Raw genomic sequence first — 23,425 nt, 5'->3', positions numbered from 1 at the left:
CATCAGCAGCTGTGCCGCCTGCAAAAACTGATGTTTTTTCAGCCACTTGAAAGGGGAAGTTCATAGGTAGCAAACAGTCAGAACATCCCAGCAGCAATGGAGTGACATTATCAGTCATTTGGAGTCATGTTTGTGTCCATCTGACGGATGTAAGTCCAATGTTCCCTCTCTTTTAGCTCTGGCTTTGGTCTCTATCAACTCCTGAACTCAAATATCTGACTCTTTAGCTGCTAAATGCTCCACTATGTTTGGTGCTGTACATGCTTTAAGCAACACAGAACACTTTTTCCAGCCACAAACAGGCAGCTGGGACAACTGTGAAGTCTTGTTTCTCTTATCTGAACAGAAAACTCGTAAAACAACATCTTAATATTTTGTATTCACAGAGTACATGCTTGGACATTGGCTGGTTCAAATGTGGGATCGTCTGTGCTCTGTCATTAGTCTTGAAGCTGGAGCTGACAGGTTGAGGTTATTATTGTTTAGATGAGGACACCCACAGGGCTTTTATAAGGAAATATATGCTGAATAGTCACATGTAGGGACACCCTGGTGTGTGTGGGTTTAGGTTGGTCGTTCCCATTGTCCCACATCTGCTAACAAGTTGCATTATTATCAGATTCTGTTAAGGTGGCTCATCAGATGCTATCAGGAAGCGTTGCCTCCGCCCGGACCAGCCTCCTCCTCAGACGGCCACTTAGAGCAACAGTGCAGTGAGAGAGAGGCTGCATGTTTATGCGAGCGACAGATCATCCCCTGACGACTGCAGTTTCCCCTCACACCTATTTCACCCAGCAGTGTATCCAGATTACAGTTAATCCTAAACGCCACAGCCAGACTCCTGACAGCAGCTAAGAGCAGTTGGCGTATCAACTCCATTTTAGCTTCACTGTGCTACTGCTGCAATTTAAGACTGATTTTAAAATTTTATTGGGCACCCTCGAGGCATATCCTAAATTAGCTATATCGCTGAGGATTTAACCCTTCCTCCGCCTCAGCCTGAGATCCTGCTGAGGAATATTCAGGCACATTAAAGAACACCTCCTCCTTTACACGAACGAGGATCTGTTTGTTATGCTCTGCGTCTGTACCTTTTCTTTGTTAATATGCATATTGGGTTCACTGTGACCTGACATGCACCAAGCAGCTTCAGTGTTTATTTACTCATATTTGTTCACATTTGCTTTATTTAGTTGCTTTCTTTGTTTGTATCGACTGCGTATTGTTCCAGGGAAGGAGAGGCATATAAAAGAAAAACCGAGTTCAAGGACAGGACAGGACTCCACAGCAGAGAAAAGGCAAAGAAAGACCGAAAAAGAGACAGAAACAGGGCACAGAAAGTGTCAATTAAACTGCTACTTAAAGAGCAGCACTGTATATGCGCCAGGAACAAGGCGAGTGTGACTATCGAAGAAGAAAAGAGGCCAAAAACTCACTGCTAAACAAGAAACCGAGTAACTTAGCTGAGACCGATAGAGAGCGAGGCGAAAACAAACAGAAAAGAGAAGTAAGCGATAAACGGGGAATGTAAAACTGCCTATTAATATTCTCCACTTGTTCTTGTGCAACATACCACAAAAACTAAGTCTCTTCAGTCTGAGGCAAACAGCCTGGATTCTTCTAAAAGCCAAGCAGCAGAGGTGCTGGTGTTTGGAGAGGTGCGGGTTTAATCCCCGTAACATCTGCAGCGGTACGGGCGAGTCCAGAAGTGAAGCTTCTGTACAACGCTGCGCAAGTCGGCCGCTGTGCAGGAGAGGGAGCTTAAGAAAGAAGAAGCTCTTATGTGCACTGTTCATTGAACTCTGTCATGAGCGCATCATGAGCTCGAACGCTTTTTCATATCAACTCATTTAAGTCAATGAGGCCTTTTGGTCAGAGCTCCCACATTAGGCTCATTCTCAGGCTCATTCTTGTATTTTAGGTGTCTTCTAGAAAATGTTTACATGCTTTCATGTTCAAAAAACATGATTTTTCTCATGCTGTTCATTGTTGCAGCACCTCTATTCACCCTCTGTCAGAAACACACCGTGTTTCTTTCAGGCCCCCCCTCCCGAAAAGTAGTATCAAGAGTATCAAAAGTAAGTAAGTAAGTACTCACTGTGCAGTAAAATGGTCCCTGTCAGTGTTTCACTATGATGTATTTTGGATTCATGTTGCTGCTGCAGTAATGTGTATGTTACATTTTACTGCTGTAGATGTTTAAAGTTGAGCTCTTTTTAACCACTTTATTTACTGCTGGGTAGTTTCATCCACAGCGGCGTCCCTGTCCTGTGAGAACCACGTATCTCTACAGAGTCAACTTTTCATGAGCTTTGAAAAAACAGCCTGCTTTCAGCTTTGTGACAATGTGTTTCCCAGCTAATCCAAGAGGGTTTAGATAGTTTATTTAGCTTAAGAAGTATAATTTGTGTCCTCAAGCAATAAAGGAACACTTGATCCTTCAGTTTATCAGAAAAATTTAAAATCTAAATGTAGAACACAAGGTTTTCACTGGGCAGGAAGGCTACGAAAAAGTGTAATCTGAAAAACAACCAAAGCTGTCAGACACATGTGGTGTAGAAAGTTTGCGTCTGAGTCGTAATGGAGTATGACGTTGCGTAATACAGAAATACGCAAGTTAAGTCCAAGAACCTTGAATTTGTACTGAAGTGCAGTGCTTTAGTACAAATATTTAGTACTTGTCTTCCACCACTGTTTGTATCCATTGTGGACGACACAAATGTCGAACTGGCAGCTTCCTGACTCAAGACATCAAACGCTGGACAACAGCACACCTTCTTTTAAGCATGGCACGACTGAACGGACACAGCTGAAAGTCCTACTTATTACATACTAGAAGCTCTGATGGAACATGCAGTGAAACGTTCCTGAGTGTCTGTGACAGAGTCTGTCGAGCTCTCCTGCCACTTGCGTCTGCTTCCTCCCACCATTCACACCTTGTCGCCTTCTGGACGGGAACGTAAACAGTCATTGCTGGAAACTAAAAGCAATGCATAAATATTTTTCTTCATGATCACAAATCTCATCTAAATGAGCCCCCCCCCCCCCCCCCCCCCAGGAGACGCTTTGAACAATGACAGCCTGTAACTGATGCTGCACAGACGATACAGAAAGAAGAACACATTTAAATTGTATTAAATATCAACAACAAAGTTAACAAGGCTTGTAAATATTCATAGAAAAGCAGGCGGAAGTGTCACACGAGCCTTCACTTACTGTTGGTTTTGAGGCGGGCTGGCTCACTGTTGCGGCTTCCTGCCTGGTTGATAGCCTTGACAAAGAAGATGTAACGGGTGCCACTCTGCAAGCCGTGCACCGTGTAGTGGTTCTGCTTGATGTTTGGTACGATCATCCAACTGTCTGCCGAGTTGTACAAACCTGACAGATCCACAGAAGCACACACACACAGACACACATACACACATAGCATGAGTAACCAAGTTCTGTTGATGTTTTCAGGGTAAGCAGAGCTGCAGAGAGTCCTGCTGAGACTCTTCAAGAGAGCAAAAACAATTCTCCCTGAAATCTGACCAGAGCAGTATGTTATTTTTTTCTCCAAACCTCGGGTGAGTCATCACACAGGGAGAAACTCCAGAGATCATACAGTCCTCTGTGTTATGCAACATTTATGCGCACATACCGATCCATCCCATTACCTTTCCGTCAGGTTATCGTGGCGTGCTGCCCTCAGGCGATACTGTGTGTTCGCTAAGCTGAATCTATAACCCATTAAGAACAAGGTGCTTACACAATATGGCAGGTGAATGTGTGTAGTGAGCGCCTGAGGGCGAAAGACTGTGATAGCCTTTTATGTTCAAATGTATGGAAACGTGGGCAATACCAACATGACCCCACTTGGTGGGTGCTTTGATTGGAAGCGGCTTGCGGTAGAGGGTTAGTAATGGCTGGGTTAGCTCTGCAGTCACCTGCCTCTAAACACACTCTTTTCAGCCTCTCAGCTGCAGCCGGCTGTGGAGGATAAAAAAGGAAATCTCAGCTCAGGGTTGAGGAGGAGCTCGACTACGAGGGGAGGGGGGGGGGGGTCTTTTGTCCTTTAGCCTCGCGTGAAATAACGGTGATGAATTAACACGTTAACATGACTGCTGTTTCTACCTCAGCGGATGCCCTGACATATGTTTTTAATGAGAGGGTGAAGCGTGTTTCCCTGATTTTAAATCCGAAGCGCACATGCTTCAGCGTGAGGTCAGAGGTGTGAATTTAAGATATCAGCGGAAGGACAGCGGTTTACTTGAATCAGGTATTGCAAAATTTGACAGTTAGCTACAGGAAGTGTGCAGCTACTGCACTTATGCTTCTGGCTGATGTGTGAAAAAACAAACATGGTGTGAAATTGGCCACTTCGAGTACACTGGCTGCGTTTTGCACACTTTATTGGCATTGTCATTGAGGACTGGTGAAGAAAACTGATGAATATTTCTTAGAAGCAGAGTAAGTAGCACCTCTAACCACAGCAAATGTGCTAGTTGGTGTAAGAACAGATGAAATGATTGAGTTACTTGCACTACTATTTAAACCTTTAACTCCAGGTCACAGTGTGAGTAAAACGGTCACGACGCTCCAAGAGCCAATGACCGCCGGGCTTAACATTTCTCTCACCTGTCTACAAAATTCTGAACACATTCCAGTGAGCCCTCTCCAAAAACAAACAAAACATCTTGTTTAGCAGCACTAGAGCTGAGGTTAATGTTTGTGGAGTTGAAGGTAGAATAACAATCGTTTTCATTGTCTCGCCTTCCCTCCCGCTGCAGGATTGCAGGGAAATAAAACTCCTGAACGGCACAGAGCTCTCGGGGCATGCCTGCCTTGTCCCTTCTGGTGAGGATGCGTCGTGAATTATTGAACAAGATGGCAACAGCATGCATAAGTAATAGCCGGGAGTCTGCTTGTAAATATAAATACTTCACAGGACGCAAATAAGGCCTTTAAAAGTGAGGCGGCTTTAAGAATGAATGAGGGGAGGGGACTCTTAAAGTTAGAGTGAAGGCTGCGTCTTGACATATCTGCCGACTTCCACAAGCTTTTCTCAGACAAAGAAAACACTGTGGAGGGCTTTCATCTGCCGTTAAGATGAGAGAGACCCAAAAAATGAGGGGGTTCTTCTTTATACCTCGCATGGGCACCATCCATTTTGTATGCAGACAGCCAGCACATTCATCTGCATTTTGTTTCAGCCCGGTCTTACAAATACGCATCTACTGTCAACAATGAAATCCTGTCGCTGTTTTCTTCGCAAAAAGCGAGTGCGGTGTTCGACTGTGGCAGCTGTCCCTTGTCGTGCTGGAAATTATGCCTCCCACCTGTCGTTTCAGCCGCATCCTGTAGAAATTAGGGAGGCTTCAGTGTTATGTGGGCTTTCAAAAAGAGATACAGGGGAAAGACGAGGGAGAAGGACCTCACGCTGCTTTCCATTTTTAAAGCTTTTGATCTCCGTAGCACCTCTCCCTTTTCGCTAAATCAAATTAGGTCAGTACACGGCAGTACGCTATCGCTACTTTTGCCGTTGTAAAGGGGCTTTCTGACACTAGCCAAGCTGCTTTGGAGAGCATTGCGACTTCAAAGTGTGGAGCAGTAACTGAATGTGCCATCGTAAGAAAGGGAGAGGAAAAGGAAACGGGGAGGAAATAGATTGGCTTGTGTCTTGTATCCAGACATCAAGTGTGTATGTGTGTGTGTGTGTGTGTGTGTGTGCGCGTGTGCATGTGTGTGCACGTCTTGCTCAGACTCAGAAGCGAACAGGTGAGAGTGAAAAGGGAAAAACAAAGTATCCTGGAAATGGAGGAAGGTCTTTGATGATGCAATATAGAGTTAATGGCGAATGTGTGTGTGTGTGTGTGTGTGTGTGTGTGTGTGTGTGTGTGTGCGTGCGCGTGCGTTTGCATGTTCCTAAGTGTTCATTTCTTCTGCAGGGACAGGCTGTTTGTGTGTGTACGAGCAGCTGAGCATCAATAAAACACATCGAGCTCACCTGCATCCATCTCTCGGTGCCTCTACATGACTTTAGCAAGTGTATTGTTGTCAGACCAGTTTCCTGCAATGACTGAAGGCTCGTTAACATTTCATCAAACACTGATCAAAGACTGATCCTGCTGACGCTCTGAAAGATGCCCTGTCGAGATACAGAAAAAAGGGGGATTTTATCAAAACTCTGGGCTGTCGTGACGCCCACTTCGATACGGCTTTTCACCCGTGATAATAATATTAATACTCCCCCACAGGCCAGTGCTCATGAATCCACATGAAAGACAGATGAAGCTGTCAGCTGGCGTCGGCAGGTAGAGGTCTGGCTAGTGCGGTTAACACGCAGGCCTCCCAGGAAACTGCACAAATTGGCTATAGAAATCGGAGAAAAGTGGTTGAAGTCCTGTGGAGGGGGAGCAGGGTATAGACTTCTATTAGTCCGGACAGATACGGTAAATTAGCTTCAGCTGAGCAATGCAGGAAAACTGATGTGTGTGGAACTTTTATGGTTTTTCTAAGGTAATAAGTTATCACTGTGCGAGCCACGGGCCGCGAGGAGAGGCTCTTACATTTTGAATGAGTCTCTTGTTTCATCCATTCCGGTCAAAATGTCTAAAACTATCTATTAGTTAGATGAGAGTGAGAGATGAACAGTCCCGTTTGTGTACATGCAGCAAACACAAACATGAATATGAAGCTAGCGCTGAGCGACGTTAGCTTATCGTAGCAAATAGTGGAAACAGAGGGAAGCAGCCAGCCTGGCAACCCTGGAAACTCCAGCATGTTTCCCAAAATGTTGAACTATTCCTTTAAAATGACTGTTTTTTTTTTTTTTTTTAATGCATATGCATTAAAACCATTAAAGTGGAGAGGCATGTGCTGAAAAGTTCACCTTAGATCAACTCCAGCATTGCATTGAATCTGTATCAGCAAAAAGGGACGCACAATTTACATCCATCATTCTCTCTAAGTATTGTGTTATTGAAACCATTAAGATGTAGCACTTAATTAACAAAAATATACAGTATAAAGGCATAGTGTTTACATCAGCGTTACTGACTGACATAAAAGTACAACCTCCAGAGAGTGTGAATCAAACACCGACGGCTCAAATGAAAATCCGATACTGTTTTATTTCCAGATCAATTAATCAGCAATTACACGCAGCTTTTCTGTTTGATTCCTCCCTCGTTTCGATCCCTGCCGTCATTCTTGATCTTCATCGCAGGAGTGAACATCACGGTGAAAGCGGACTGATGAAAGGCTATATGTGATTACCAAGGAGAGAGGAAAACAAATATTTACAGAGGAGTGGACGCAGTGTCAGTGGATTAGTTGGGGATGTCTGTTGGCAGGCAAACAAATGGGTCAACAACACTAGACACTTGCTGAGGGCCCACAGGTAGCAGCTCCACATCCACCGCGCTGACATCTGCCATTTCTGGCCTTTTGACAGTGCTTACATTTATAGGTATTCAGTTTCACTGGCTGACTATTTTCTGCTGCTGTGCTTGGATGATCCTGCAGAGGCAGGACCCCACAGGACCCCCCTCCCCGCCTCCCGTTCCTCTCCTCGTGGGAAGGCCAAGGCCGAGGAGGAGGCCAGGCGAGAGAAGAAAGAGAGAGACAGGATGGCGCTCAAGTGGGAGCATTTAGCCACTTGGAAAGTTAGAGGAAAATGCTATGGTAAAAACTCAAGTGGCGTGGCAGGCTAAATGGGTTTCTCTCTTTCTCCGTTTCTCCTGTGAATCTCGGAGGACTCTGTGGCAGCACGCGGCTGAATATCTGAGTCACTCAGTCTATCGCGGCTGAAATGTATCCTGATGTTTCAAATGGCTGGGCCACTCGAGCTGCACGGCGAGATGGAGAAATGTCAGGCTGCACGGAGGAGAGGAGATGATGAAAGGATCAAAGAGGGGAGGGAAAGTGGAGAGAGGCACAGGTGTGTGCGCACATGCTTGAATGTGCACGATTATGTACATTAATCATATCCTCCTCAGATCAGTGAGTGCTAATTTTCACCTCCCCTGTGTAACCATTATCCACTCTGATATTCACCTGTTCTCCCGTTCCTCTCCTCCTCCACAGTGGTTTTTCTTTCCCTTTATTTATTATGTGGTGATACACGGTCAGCCATAATGCTGACTAGGTAATGGCGGCCAGATGTTTGGCAAACGTGTAAATCCTGTCCAGGAATATTAGAGCTTTGAATAAGTGAGTAAAACCAACGAATACTGAGGTCAGTGAAATGTAAAGGATGATAATGTTATAGCTCAAACGGGGGTTAAAATCATGTACATTTTTGCAGGATTGTTCAGATGGCATATGTGTGTGTATCATCTAAATGTGGTAACAACAAATATGGCTCATTCAACGTATGAGGAAAATGAGGTGTCATTTTCAAAAAGTGATGGAAAAACAGCGATTTTGGGACCAAAGAAATTCAAAAATCTGTTTCGGCGTTTGAGCGCTTTGAGCAAGTCGTTCAGGGCACACTGTGAGCCTCGTGTTCTGGGGTTAAGGGCTGCACAGACTGATGAAACTGGATCTGAAATCTGGCCAAAATTCTAATCACTCGCTCCAAAAAATTGCAATATGGTCTCAGCTCTTTATGGTGCAAATGTAACAAGAGAAGCACTGAATGAAAAGCAAAAATTGAGGGAGAAAAAGCAGAATTTGAAAGAGGGCGGCGTGTGATTTTCTCATTCTCATCCCTTGTTTCAGCACTTTCCTCCCAGCTTGAACAAAAACAGACAGGAAGTAATGAATCTTTTCAAAGGACCCCCTCTTGATTTCTACTGTATGTCCTATTTTTAAAGCAGTAGTTTTTGATAACTCAGCTCTGTCTCTCTATAAATACGAGCACGGAGGACAACGCACACCGAAGCTGGACAGAAAATCTGGGTTATGCAACACAGTTTGGATGAAATATTGAACATATGAAAGTAAGACTGAGCAACACTGAAAGTATTGTGGTGCTCCAGTTTATTGCTCTTTGTAACTGCAGAGAGGTCAGTGTGCATGGTGTGTTTCTTTGGGCCTTGTATGTGTGTGTGTGTGTGTGTGTGGGTGTGGGTGGGTGCTGATAATGTACATATCTTCATGGAATTGTTTTTATGGTTAATCCTAGTAGTAAAACTGCCCCCTCACATAATTGTGCTCATTTTTATATACTGTATTTGTGTGCGCTGGTTTCAAGTGACTTAAAGTGAGGCTATGCAACCACGAGTCACAATTACAGGATACTGGTGGACGCTAAAGTGTTGCATAACTGATGCACAAGTAGGGAAGAGTCATTAAGGCAGAGAATTGACTCAGTAATGTCAGTTACACAACAGCATCTTATTAAATCAGCAAACATGAGCCACCATAAGATACTGGTCAATTGAAGCTGTAGCAGTGAAACCTCTGAGTGTCTTGAACTGAGCAAGAAAGTGTTTTCTTGTTTATGAATTCAACTTCTCATCTGTAAGAGGAAGACTGTGTTACTTCTTCGACACAGTCTCACTTTAAAAGCTCCTTAAATTTGACAACGTTTGATAAAACCACTCATGATGATTAAAGCATTATTGATGCCACACAGATCCCATTGATCTCTAGTCTCTGAAGGCACCATGCAGGTATTTTGCTGTAATGATGAGCAGGAGCCTTGAAGAAAGCAGTGTGGGTCACGCACTGCTGGTGTTACTCAGCTGGCCTTGGCTCTTTGAAAACGTGATCCTTATTACGTGAGGAATTACGTCCTTCACAATCCACTTCAAAAAGAAATACAATATTTCGTCCTTTTTTTTTTTAATCGAATTAAACTTTTAAAATATTCAAGCACAGGTCGATAAAGTATTTGATCCCTCTTGGCCAAACGCTGATTGAAACAATCCCAGAGTCGCCTCTGGCTATTGCTGAAATGCAATTTTGTGAACATGAACTTCCGTCTAAGCTCTTACAATGAGTGCTTTCTAATCTAATTTTCATTCTTAGTTTCCGTATTGCTATACGTGTGTGTGTGTGGGTGTGTGTGTGTGTTTCAGACCTACTACTTTCAGGGACAAATTCCAGACTTTAAGACCAGTTAATTGGCGAATGAGGCATTTTGTCCCCAGTTGGGAAACGGCTGATTTTCAGGTCAGTGGTTCAGTTCAAGGTTAGGTTTAGGTTTAGGCAAGCAGTGCTTACTGTTATGGTTAGGGTAAGGCTCCAGTGTGTGTGTGTGTGTGTGTGTGTGTGTGCGTGTGTGACTCACTGATGAAATTTGTCTGGCCGGTGTAGATGGTGTACTGCAGCTCGTAGGAGGTGACGCTGAACTCATCCTCTGACGTCCAGTGGACAGTGATGGTGTCATGGGAGGCGGTGCACAGCTCGTCTCTTATGGATGGCGGGTTGGGAGCTACATGAGGAGGACACAACAACATGATGCATAGTCAAAAATAAAAGTTATTAATGGAGGTTTGCAGAAAGTGAAGCACGTTGCTAAAAGTAGCGGAGAAGAACTGACAAACATTTCCAAATAAAGGTCGTATGATGTTTATATCAGCTGGTATAGATTTATAAACCTGGATATAGTGCTGGGTCACATTGTCTTGTATACACTATAATGCCACTGTATGGAAAAACTTGTACAGCATGTCCACAGTGACAGCTGAGAAAACACCAGTAGCTCCTGTAAGTACTCGAGGCAGCCACTGCAGAGCAGACACACACACGTACCCGTTAAATAATCCAGCCCCTCCAAAATCTTCTTCTCCCGGGAAAAGTCCAGAGCAAAGTTGTCGAACGCCTCATTCAGGTTGACGTCAGGGATGAGTACCTGGGAGGAGGCTGTCGCCATGGCAACCCTTTTAGAGCGGACAGGACACAGGAGCGAGGAAAAAGGAAATGTCAGGAGAAGGGCAGCGAGGTGAGGGAGCAGACGAGGGCCGAGATGAGGTGACGAAGAGGTGGAAAAATGTGAGGAGAGGAGTGAAGGAAGTGAGACGCCAACGGGGGAGAGGTGGTGGACGGTGGCAGTTTGTACGACATGAAAACGACGAGAGAGAGAAAGGAAATATAGAGCAACAGAATACAGAATTCAAACAAATAGAGAAATATCGACAGCATCTAACAGAAGTGTCTGCAGCCTGCACAGACACACAGCGAACACCGAGTCTGTCCAGCTCTGTGGAAACTTGTTCTTCTGCTTTGGGCATCAGTGGCTTACAGAGCCGTGCAGAGCTGATCAGACTTTTGTTCCTCAGTCAAGAGAAACCAGTCGATCAATAAAGCGCCCGGGCCAAATGCTGGAAAAAAGCTGCATAAAAGGTGCTACGCTCGCTGCATATTTCGCACAGAGCTGCCGGCCGGTGGCGGGAGGAAGGGCGGAAGGGATGAAGGGATAACAGAAGTGTGCAGGTGTGAAGAGAAACTGGCCCTTAAATGATAGATGGCCTGACATGGATCACAGGAGCCGGAGCTGTAATGCTGATTTACGCTAAGACTGGATTTCATAGGAGGGCAAAATGTGTCAAATTTCCAAAAGTTTAGTGTGTGTCCTGCAGGGAGGAGGATAGGATAACAACTGCATGTACAAGAGACGGAGAGATGAAAACCACAGTCAGATCGATTTCATTCACTTTTCTTCTGTGCGTCTAATGAATTCAATCAAGTGAAATCAGTTTTTTTCTGTGGCACACAGGTTCAGAGTACATGTTACACTGTTAATAGAAAGAACCTCTACTACATAAAAACAGTAATGGACAAAACTACAACATTACCTCCAAACAACCAGTGATATTAGCAAAGTTCATCATCCACGACATCACTGATTCCGTCTCTGTGCAGACGCTTGTCTCTGCACTACATCGCTCACCTTTCTGCTACGTTTCGGGCGGTCTGGAGGAAGCGAGCGTGGTCGTTCTCCTTCAGGCTCTGCTCGGCTTGCGTGATGAGGGCGCTGGAGCGCTCCAGACACTGGCGACAGTTTGCGATCTGCTGAGCCAACTTACGCAGTTTCATCACCTGGAACACATACAAATGTAGGACGGGACATGTTACGACCTGCTGATTCGCATTCATTCGTCTCAGCGGTGAGAACACGTACCAACTTAACATGACCTGGTCGAGTCAAATGCTTGGTGCATGAATTCTCAGCCAGACACAGATTTTCTTCACCATTTCACAAAACTCAAATGTCAGTCTCTGGTGTTATTGATCTTTTGAACTCGTCTCCTGTGGTTGAAAATAACTTTGCTCCCACGTTCCATCCACTGCACAAATTTTGGAAAAAAGTGCCTCAGAGCTCAATACACCTCAAAAAATGCATCTCAAATACAGTCCAGTGATTTCAGTATGAGGTATTCATCATTGTGACATTCACTGCTCCACAAATATGCGCAACACTTCCAGTAAACATAATTAAACTTTGCTGCCAAATTGCTCTAAAATAGTCAGCATTGGTAGCGCCCCCTGAGACGACTCCTGCTAGGTGAAACCAACAAGTTGCCATATGGCAGGCTATCAATATAGAAGTTTTATTACTGTCAGAGAACAACAACAGTGCAACAAACACAAGCCCTCTGCAGGAAGCCTGGACAGACACTGAATGCGTTGGACACTGATCAGATATTATCCCGTCAGAGGAATCTTTGAATCATGTGAAATGAATTTAACTCGTAGAAACGGCGAGCAGGGGAACGTTATCACAGCTTGTGTGAGGAACTGATGACAGGATGACAAATAATATGCAGTGGGAAGTCATTCTACACTCACAAAAAATGTGTCCCATGCACCAAAAAAACCCGTCTTCCCCCTCACCTTTTGCCTGCCGCACACTCAACAATAAACCTCTAGATTCCACATAGAGGCACAGTGATGCAGATGCATGTGCAGACAGGAAAACACAGAGACAGGAAGACCCCAAGAATGCAGCAGAGAGGACACAGTCCTGGTAATGGGGTCAGAGTTGAAGCGAAACCACTGGCTTGTTATTCTCACACTGACCTTACGATCACGCTGCATAACAGAAGGGCAGAGGCGAACAGCGTAATGCGTTGTTTTCCGATATGATAACGGTCAGAGTTCCACTGCTTTAGCCTTGTAAACACTTATTTATCTCTTGTATGTTTCAGATGTGGCGGCACAGGCAACGGCCAAGAAATGCCTGCATTAACTTCCTTCATCTTCATCGCTAACAACCCTGCTGTGTGCATCAAGAGGCAGGTCAGTCACACACACACACACACACACACACACACACACAGACGAGGCTTTGTAATGTAGTCCGTTTTGACTCTAATTTCTCAGCGGGTGTACTGTAATACAATTTCCGACTGACCATAAGGAAGCCATTCAATGCTAATTTGAAATTAAAGTAATCCATTTAACGTCATTACGGCTCACATCCTGATTCCTCCAACCAACTTAGCCTGATGAAGCTCTCCGCGGGAAATAAAAAACACGGGCCACTCCTGAGCTTCGAGGCCGTCAGCGGAAAGGTGAGCCGCGGCCGATCGCGTCTCGGCGATGATGCTGAAAAGGAACCTGAGTGAACTTTTGAATGGCGAGCGGCGAAGTCGCCTCTTTGTCTGGAAACAGCACATTTTCAGCGACAGCTCGCGACTTGAATCTCTAAACACAAACTAAAAAGAGCAGGATCATTTATTTGAGTGCCCTTAAAGGATTAGTCATCTATATTTTCACAACACGTTTCTTTTTGCTCGCGGGGCTTGAATTATGCAAATAGGAAATCAGAAAGAAAAAAAAAAAAGGCCCACACTGGGTGGCAGTCGGTTAAGAGCTTGTCATCAAAAGCTCTCAAAGTATCAAAACAGTATCTAGTGTGCACTCACTTTCTGCTGCGGGAAAGCTGCTCCTGCTTAGAAAACCTCTCTAAGCTGGCGACTTAATGGAGTTTTCAATTGGCGTCTTAGCTGCTCTTCCACCAAGTCCACCATAATCTGTTGTCACTGTAAATGACATTTGAGCAGGTTGTTGACCGCACAGAGAGGACAAGCGAGACGGGCTTAATGGATGGGTTATTATTTGGCAACATATGCCGCAAACAACATTTTTAGAAGATGATTACTCCCCCTCTCTCTCAGAGTAATGGACAATAAGGCAGAGTCTGTGTGTGTGTGTGTGTGTGTGTGTGTGAGTGTGTGTGTGTGTGTGTGTGTGTGTGTGTGTGAGCGTCTCACCTCGGGCAAAGAGCCGCCTCATCTAAGGCTGAAATATAACTATTTAATCAAAGCTTGAACATAGTAATGCCGGCCCCTCAGTGTGTTTCGCGGTTGCTCTGTGAGGTCATGAAACAAAGCTGAAACCCTCTGCTGAGGCTGGACCTAATGCTCGACTAAATGAGAAAAAAATCTGAAATTATTTTTGTGGATCGTTTGTGAATGTGCAATGAGACACTGCAGTGAGCGCAGAAAACCAACAAGACCAACAGTCTCAGCTGCCCTCAGGTCCTCGGTGAGGCTGGCACAGAGATGTCATGGTAATAAAAGGATGCCTCACCGTGGGCTTTTATTCTGACTATGGGGATAATTAAAAAGGCACTACCAGACAATATGAGGGTTCATAGGCTAAAAAGTTAATCTGATAAATAGGCAGAGCTTCATCAACCAAAGGAAGGATATTAAATTCAGTTCTGAAGCAGACACGCAGCCAGCTCAGAGGTCTTAAAATCGGTGTCACGTGTGCCATCTCTCTGGTTCTAGTCGAGTTTTAAAATAACTGTAATTGAGCTATATTCTTTTCAGGGAGACCAGAAAGCCGAGCATTACAACAGTCAATCCTGCAGGTAATAAAAGCATGCATTAGTGTCTCTGTGTTGGCTTTAAAGAGAAATGGTTGCACTCTGGTAAATTTTTTTTTATGATGATAAAACAACCTCACAACCAAACAGCCTCATGTAAAACAGCAAATTGTTCCTAAGCTTCAGTTTCTGGACTAAATAAACGAGATATAAGGTGCTAATTAGTGAGACGTAAAGGTCCTGGTCAGCCAATTTTGTTACCTTTGAACAGAACCAGACTCACCGTTTCCCTGTTTCTAGTCTTTATGCTAAGCTAGGCTAATCAGCTGCTGGCTCCAGCTACATATTTACTCTATTGAGTGTGGTGTCAATCCCCTCATCCGACTCTCAGCAAGACAGCAAACAAAATGTCTCTTCCTTTCAGTGAGTTTACAGAAGCCAGCTCTGACTTTAAGTACGAAACTGGATGTAAACAGCAGTCCTGTGTGTCTGAGTCACATATTATACACCCAATCATCTACTCCAGCCTCCACCCGTAGAGGTTTACGGTGGCGTGACAGTGACTCGTACTTTTGCCATTCCTCCTGAGAGACCACAGTAATTATCATAGCCACAAGAGGTCATTGTCAGGTGAACGTACGCAGATGTTTTCGACATGCACGGTGCTGTTGTTTTTCTGGTGAGGACAGTCTTTACCAGCCATAACCAAAGAGTTCAAATCATTTCCGGAGTGAGAGAAGGATGAGAGACAAGCAGAATCACATGATTGAGACTCCCTCTTGCACACACCACCAGAACATGTGGGAATAGTGTGTGTTTTGTTTGGGCAGGGAGAGATTAGGCATGACTGCAGAGTCTCCTTCGAGAGAGCCAGAGCTCGTTAAGAGGAGGTGTGAGGGAGAGAGAGAGAATGGGAGCACCTTGCACAGCTCTGCGAACCACGATCACGCCTGCGTAATCCTGTTATTCTGTTGCGGAGTCACCTCTGAGTCCTTAACACAACAGGCACAGCACGAGTTGTTTGTTGAAAAGCCTAAACCGACCAGCGCTTACCTGACCTTTCAGGCTCTCCTCTCCTCTCAGGCACACATCCATTTGAACACACTCATGATTATTTGAATTACTCAAGGTGCATTTCATTAATCTTTCCTGACCCGTAAACAGCCTCAGATATTAACACATCACCCGCAGGCTGACATCAATCAAGCGCTCCTCTGGTGTTTTCTGTGTTCTTCCCCTTTACTTCCCCCTCCTGCGTTTCACTCCTCCAGCCTCTGCTAGACAGCCTTTTACAGACCCAGACTCTCAGGAGAACAAGCCTCGCTCTTTGTCTGCAATCACTGCGGACACACTCTCACACACACCTACTTCGGTCCTTGTGTTCAGCGTTTGGAAATCTTTTATCTTTCGACAAAGCTCTTTTGCTGCCTCAGAGGATCTTCCACAAGCACTTAAAATTTCACCTCTGGGAGGGTGAGATTCAGACTTTGCCACTGTCCTGAAACCCCGGGCAGGGAGACAACCACCCATAGACAAATGGGCACACGTCCACACACACACACACACACACACACACACACACACACACACACATACACACACACACACACACACACGCACGCAGATGTCTGTACAGTAAGTGCTGGACTCTCTTTAAAATGGCAGGTTCACAGCAGTCTTTGCTGCCACCTCAGATTCTTCCCACACATGTTCAGGCTCTCTTCTCTTTTTCCTCGATTGTCTTTTCCATTTCTCCTGAAGCGTCCATGTGATGTGTGTTTAGGTAAACAAGCGGGCAACTGCAGCGACAGCCGTATGAAATCCATCGCTGAGAGACCTGTGCAAATATATTCTGTCCACGGTGCTGCTGCTCGCACATTCATTCTCAAAATGTACAAAAAGTGCCATTTCTTTTGCGGTGGACTGTGAGCAGAGTTTGTTATAGATGTATTTGGTAATTAGAAGTGCATAAATAAAAAATCTTCAGGATATAAACACAGAATCAAATGTGTTTTAGCCACATTTAGTGTAGCTCTTTGTTGTTTTGTTTAGCAGAAAAGCTCTGACAACCCCACCGCACATCACCTGCCCACCAGCAAACCACAGGCAGACAAAGTTAGAGCGCAGCTGGTGAAAGAAATCACACACCCAGCAAGCTAATGACCAGTGTATTCTTCACCGGAGCTGCTGGAAACAAAACCAGATCAAAAAGGTCATAAAACGAGTGGATTTACATTCAGCAGGTGACCAGGATCAGACGGTGTTGCTCCATATCTGCTGCATGTGTTAACAGGCAACTAGTTGCTAATGCTAGCTAACCCTTTGCTAACTATAACAACTTTTCTGTTAGCTTCATTCTGTGTTTCGTCTTGATGCTCGTTAACGGCCAAAAATACATCAATGTACCTTCAACTTGGTGAAACTACAAGACTTCATAGTTTCAACTGAATGCAAATGCTCTTGTATTCAAGTCTCTCCCCCCCTCCTGAAAATGAAACAGTAGAAAGGGAATACTTTACCTTGGACTCTTTGATCTTCACAGCGATGACCTGTTTTCTCTGGCGGATGATCTCCACCAGCTCATCACACTCCTCCACCAGCTTGGCTTCATGCATGGCTGTGTTCACCTGGGAACAGAAGCAGGTCCACACATGAACATGAGTGGGAGATCCCACTACGTGGATGTCCTGAATCAGGCCAAAACACTGTCGGCTTGCTGACACACATTGATGCGCACGCACTGACATTTGCACAAATGCACAGTAAATCACACTAATCCGGCCATATGTTACATTTTATTTTGTCGCTGCGTGAAAACAAAAACAATATCTGCCAGTTGTTCTCCCTCTCTGTCTGTTTGTAGGGAGCTTTGTAAGATTTCTGGACTGGCTGCCTTGATAAATCATATCATCACATACACACGGAGCGCGTCATTTGTTTTTCCATTTCATTGCGCGTGCCGCACACAAAGAAAAGCCCCCTCCAACAAACCGTGCACCTGGATTAGAATTAACGTGCAATAAACGGAGATAATGATTTTCCAACTCTTTAATTATGTGACTGGGAAGACCAGAAATCATTTCATTTTACAAAGCATACATTGATCCAGAGGGAAAAACTGATTAGATACAGCAATAGGTCAACAGACAGCCATTTACAAGGCATTGTGGGTGATAAGAAAAGAGCAAAAGAAGTAGTAAGATTTTAATTTTTCTTACTCTGAAATGCTGGAGGGAAAGACTATCACAGCTCATAGAAATTCGTACATTGCTTTTAGATTTAAACCACCTCTTGATCTTGTATGTAACACTAATAATCTTATTATACAGGAGAAGCCATAATGTGCTAAAAAATCCTGCATGAAATTCATAGTTACACCTTTTTCTAAAACATGTTTATTTCACTCATAATGAACAAGAAATGGGCTGAAGAGTGTTGGAATATTCAAGTTTTCATTAAAAAAGCTCCCAAAAAGAGCCTGTGCAGACACTCATTAATTCAGCGACAGAATTTGCTTACACCATGCCGATTTAATAGATTCTGTGATTATTTTAGGACCAAAGTTGCCAAGGCAACTCATCATCGGTTCACCATCTCAAGCCAACTTCAAACTTGTGTGGGTGAATGGTTGTTAGTCAGGCACTCTGTGTTTGATGAACTGGAAAGCTGGTTCGCCAGCTGTAAAATACAATTATGATTACGCTCACACCTATGAGGCGAGGGGTTCAAAGGAGTGAAGTTCAGATGTACTGCTCCGACTTCACTGCTGAGGGCGAGAGGATTCATTAAGGGACCGATGTTTTACCACTGAGTCGGCTGTTTTTCCTAGTACCTAATTTTGCAGATAGTTTTGCGTTATCAACACATACTGAATGTAAACATTTCAGTTGGAGGACCTGCTCTGGATGAGGCAAAGGCTGAGGCATGTAGGGAGAGAGGAGGAACCGGCCGGTCTGTGTGAGTTTGCGAAGTTTTTTTGGGCGAGGAAACATCTCGGTGAGTCCCATTGTTTGGTTCAAGAGGTGAGGTCGGATGGAGCCTGGTTCAAAGGGTTCTTTTGTGCGAGCGGGACACAGTTTGCACTGTTCCTCTGTTTGTCCTGCCCCCCCTGCTCGCCTGTGATTGGAAGGCTGGGTAAAAAGTGACAATGACAAGTGCAGCGTTTTACCCAAAGTCGAGCATTTTTCAAGACTTGGCAACCAGAAAAAACAGCAGATGGCCAGTTTGAATAGATACTCGTGTTGTAGTGTGCTGTAAATACGCAGCGCTCCCATTGCAAACTCAGGAAAAAAAGGCTGCGGTGGATACAGCACCCTGTAAAAACCTCCAATATAACATCTCAGATAAAGTTGCCATACAGAGTTGTACTCTGAGTGCAGCTCCTCCACAGTGATGATGACAGGAGTCACCACTATTTTGGCTGCAGGAGCCAATTCAGACTAAATCAAAGAAATTACACATTACTCAGAAAGGAAACAACCCAGCGTGATGGAGCTGTGGGAAGCTTTCATTCAAACTGGCAGCTTCAGAACAATCCAGAAAAGCCACAGTGGAGAGGAGGAATTCCACTCACACATCAGACAGAGACTTCCTATCAAGGATGGCCTTTAAGGCCTCCAGAGCTCACAAACAGCACTGCTGCTTTAACTGCCTCACTGGATGCTCCAATGTTTGTCGTCACGAAAGCGCTGGTGAGTGTTTCCTGCAGGGCACCGGCTGAGTTCTGCTGAGCTGGCAGCCCTCACGCAGTAATGCACCAGAGAACGCATTGTGAGGAAAGACCCTTTCGCTGCTCTGACTGGGTGTGTCGACGTTTAGATCAAAGCGTTGTGACAGAACGTTCAGGGGAATTCTTCAAGTACAAAGACGAACACCTGTACGTTCATTTGAGAGTGAACCGATTCAGTGTCATTGTTACTCTATTTATTCATTGTATCTGTAAATATAAGACTTCTCTCAGAGGTAGAATCTTAACAGAATCCACTGGACTTTGGGTATTTAGGTAGCTTTACCAGCTGTGGATTTTGTCCTTTTACCAATGAAAATATGCTCATTTGATACCTTTTAAAATATTACAGTGCGTTCTCATGCTGGCTCCAGTGTGAAGCTGTAAATCAAAGGACAGATTTATCTCCTTTTGATTAGTTCCCCATCCCTAAATTTTACAGGGTTGTGACTTTCTCTCATGCTGCAGACTATCAAACTAACCAACAACCAAGTTCCACTCATCTCTCCACAAAGCTCATTACAACCCGCAGATCCACTTAAGCCTCATTATTCACACTCACACACGCGCACGCACACGAGCGCACGCACACACAAAGAGCCATCTTATGACTGCAGGTTAGTAATTAAGCAGGATAAATGCAGCCGCCCAGGATCACTGTGAATTACAGCTACAACTTGGCAGCTTAGAGTTATGGAAACAATCTTCATCTCCGTCCTCCTCTTCTTTCACCTCACTCAAAACCTCCTCCTCCTCCTCCTCCTTCTCTGCCAGCTCCTGACATTATTACCCACTCCCTGCTACACAAACACTGTCACCTGCTGCGCATCTCCCTATTCATCAGACTCCTCTGCAGGTGCACTGAAATCACAGCGCTAACTCAATGTTAAAGTATAGGTCTATTATTGGAATATGAGAAGAACAACTATAGCTACAACGACAGTGTCAAAGACTTTCTAGCTGCTCCTGCTGTCTAAAAGGTTATAAAACCAGTGGAAACACTGAGATGGAAAGAGGGAAATAAGCTACAAACTGCCTTTATGCAAATTTAAGAGCCCAGGAAGTTTAATAGAGGGATCTTATTCCCATTTTCCTCAAGAATAATGGTTGATAATATTTATGGTTACGAAACGAATTTGGGTTATACTATGTAATGCAGCAGCAGTGCACCTCCATTCAGTAGCTTCTGCTCATTATCTCATGAGGCAAAATAAAATAAAAACATATCACAGCCACATGTTGGCATCAGGAGTCATAATTACACTCTATCAGGTAAGAAGATGAAATGCAGACATAATTAGCTGCTGAATACTATTGGATAAGCCCGTCTGGAGCGTTATGATGAATATGTCGCCCACAGAGTGCCATCTGACAGCAGAATCATTAAATCAAAAAGAATTGTCCATTACTAACCTGAATCAGGAAGAATAGCTCCCACCTCTGCTTCTCTCGCTGGAGGGTTAAATTGAGCACACATGCTCTCATACATCATTAGGTTGAGTTCAGCTCAACCTGGATTATGTCAAGATTAAATTTATTCGCCCGTATTTTTATACTGTGGAAGTGAGCGCTGTATTACTTACATGCAAAAATGAAATAAAAATAAGCTGTGCTTCTTTTCTGGCTCCAGATGACTGACATTCACCATTCACCGCCCACTCCATGCTGTTTCAGCAAATGACGGCGGCGCTGACGCGTGTGGCCAAACCGAGTGCCACTCATTCAGATGCTGTCAGTCACACTGAGGTGAGCGAAACTCAAAATGAGGAGGAAGGTCTTAAATTCCCCTGATATTGTATTTAACATCGCAACATAATCTCTCACTGTGTTGGGATTTTGAGAAAATCTGTTGACTCCAGATAAATGAACTGTGTGTGTGTGTGTGTGTGTGTGTGTGTGTGTGAGAGAGAGTCTTAATGATGTTGCAATGCTCGCCCGGTCTTGATAATGCTGTGTGTGTTCGTCACAAGAACTGTCGGAGCCGCAACGCCATAATAACATCACAAAACCTGGCAAACGCTGATAAATTACCCGCCCACCCCGACATAACAAATCTCAATTTATTTCCTTAAACTGTGAATCTTGTGTGGAAGGCACTCACAAACCCACACAACTTTGTTTTGAATATCAAACACGCCAACTGTGACAGGTGTATAAAGTGATTCACAAATTACTTTGACTTAAGTTTGACCTCATGGTGAACTGAGGAGAAAAGCCTTCGATTTGAATAATTCATTCAATGTATGCACTATGAGGGTCCGAGCAGGTGTTACTCAGCGTTAGAAGACACACAACATATATAATATTTTCATACAGTTCACATTCTCTAAAGTTGAGGAGACCAAACAGGAAATTATCTTGTCCCCTGAAGAGTTTAAAAGGTTAATGACTCCCAAAAATTCTTCGATCACACAAGATGCGACATCCACTCAGTTATGGTTTAGTTATTGTTTCCAAAAAGTATGATTATGTTTCTGAGATTCAACAAATTTGAACCCCTGTCAGAAATTGTAAATTAATGTTTCAAAGCAAACCACAGTGAAAACATTGTGATGTCATTTTGCACACATCTTGGCCTGTCTTGCAGCACACACACACCAACACCAGGATGTGGATCAGAGGTTCAAATTTTAGACAAGAACACACAATTGAACAATATGTGACTCCCAAAATGACCTTCTGCTGCAAAGTGGCTGCCATTCAAACTCTGTGAGCACTGGTCCGAGTTCAGGACAGCTGTTAACCTCTTGCCGACACCAAAACCCTCACATCTCGAATCAATTCTGCGCTCATTCCGCGCCCATCAGTTTCTCCTGCCTCCTGTCCCGCTTTACTTTTTCCCTCTTCTTTCTAGCGCACCTCTGCCTGACTGGTCCCCATTCTGTCTGCTTGTCACTGACCCCCCCCCCCCCCCCCTTTCTCTCAGACATGATCTTCTGAAACAGATGCAAGGATTCAGTCTGACAGCTTTATCTCTGATGCTGTCCACAGATTCTGGGATAGTTCCCGGAGATTTATGACACCCGAGCGGCACCTAGCTCTAAAACAGGGAAGAATGGCTTTAAGGATGCAATAGAGTGAAAGAAAATGCAACTGGGGAACATTTATCATGGATGATGTGTCAGACAGAGGTGATCATTGGAAATGCTTCACTGATAATGAACTGGAAGACTGCCTTTTTAAGCCAACAAAGTGTTCATTTGAACTTTTATATGCTAACCAGATTGACTTACATAACACTGAATAATCACCTTGGGTATTACCAGAGATGATCCGGGGATTGTAAATGTCAGTCTGTCGTCAGCCAATCCACCACTTTGGTCCTGACTGAAATATCTCAACAGCTATTAGGTGGATTGCCATGAAGTTTTGCACAGACATGCACGGTGCTCTGAGGATGACTCCTCATGACTTTTCATCTAGCACCATCATCAGGTCCAAATTTCAGTCTGTCCAATACTTTGGTTAATGAACAAATACAGGCAAGTCTAATGACAATCCTCATTAGCATCACTTGAACTGTGTGTATAGTACTAATTATCAAATGTTAGCATGCTAAAATATTAAACTAACAAGGTGAACATGGTAAACATTCTTCCTGCTAACCTTGACCTTTATAGCATCTGGCTTAAAGCACCACTCTGCCTCAGCAGAGCCTCACTGAGCCTCTAGCATAGCTGTAAACTCCTGTTGATGTTTCTTGATCATCTGCCCTTTTGCTAAAATGTTGTAAACATAAAACAATGGACTCAACAGATGGAGGGAGTAACGCTGACATAAAAACTTTACATCATCCGGCGATGGTGGAGGCAATAATTTTATACCATTATGTGCCATTATCCCACTGCATTGATGTCCTCATCTTTGCCTGTAAGTGGACCCACAAATAACTTTAGAAATATTTCAAAGACAAACAACACCAGCGGACTGTTCGATCTCACCGCTGCTCCAGTCGAAAGGTAAAGAGAGGCGAGATGAGACCTGATACACAG

The 23,425-nt window shown here is 44.3% G+C and overlaps 1 protein-coding gene across 5 annotated transcripts in view; it reads right to left on the bottom strand.

The window, feature by feature from the left end:
• Positions 1-23,425, bottom strand: part of mid2 (midline 2) — a 142,757-nt gene that overhangs the window by 16,464 nt on the left and 102,868 nt on the right. For all 5 annotated transcript variants that reach the window (XM_076738651.1, XM_076738648.1, XM_076738646.1 and 2 more), the window contains 5 exons: positions 17,227-17,334; positions 11,822-11,970; positions 10,684-10,811; positions 10,220-10,363; positions 3,217-3,378 (listed from right to left, as the gene is read on the bottom strand). In XM_076738651.1, coding sequence (XP_076594766.1) covers positions 3,217-3,378; positions 10,220-10,363; positions 10,684-10,811; positions 11,822-11,970; positions 17,227-17,334 — 691 coding nt within the window. The remainder of the gene's footprint in view (positions 1-3,216; positions 3,379-10,219; positions 10,364-10,683; positions 10,812-11,821; positions 11,971-17,226; positions 17,335-23,425) is intronic.

The sequence above is a fragment of the Chaetodon auriga genome, chromosome 9 (genome assembly GCF_051107435.1).
Source record: "Chaetodon auriga isolate fChaAug3 chromosome 9, fChaAug3.hap1, whole genome shotgun sequence".
NCBI lineage: Eukaryota > Metazoa > Chordata > Actinopteri > Chaetodontiformes > Chaetodontidae > Chaetodon > Chaetodon auriga.
Note: the sequence above shows the minus strand (reverse complement) of the source record. Positions and strands in the feature narration are given on the sequence as shown.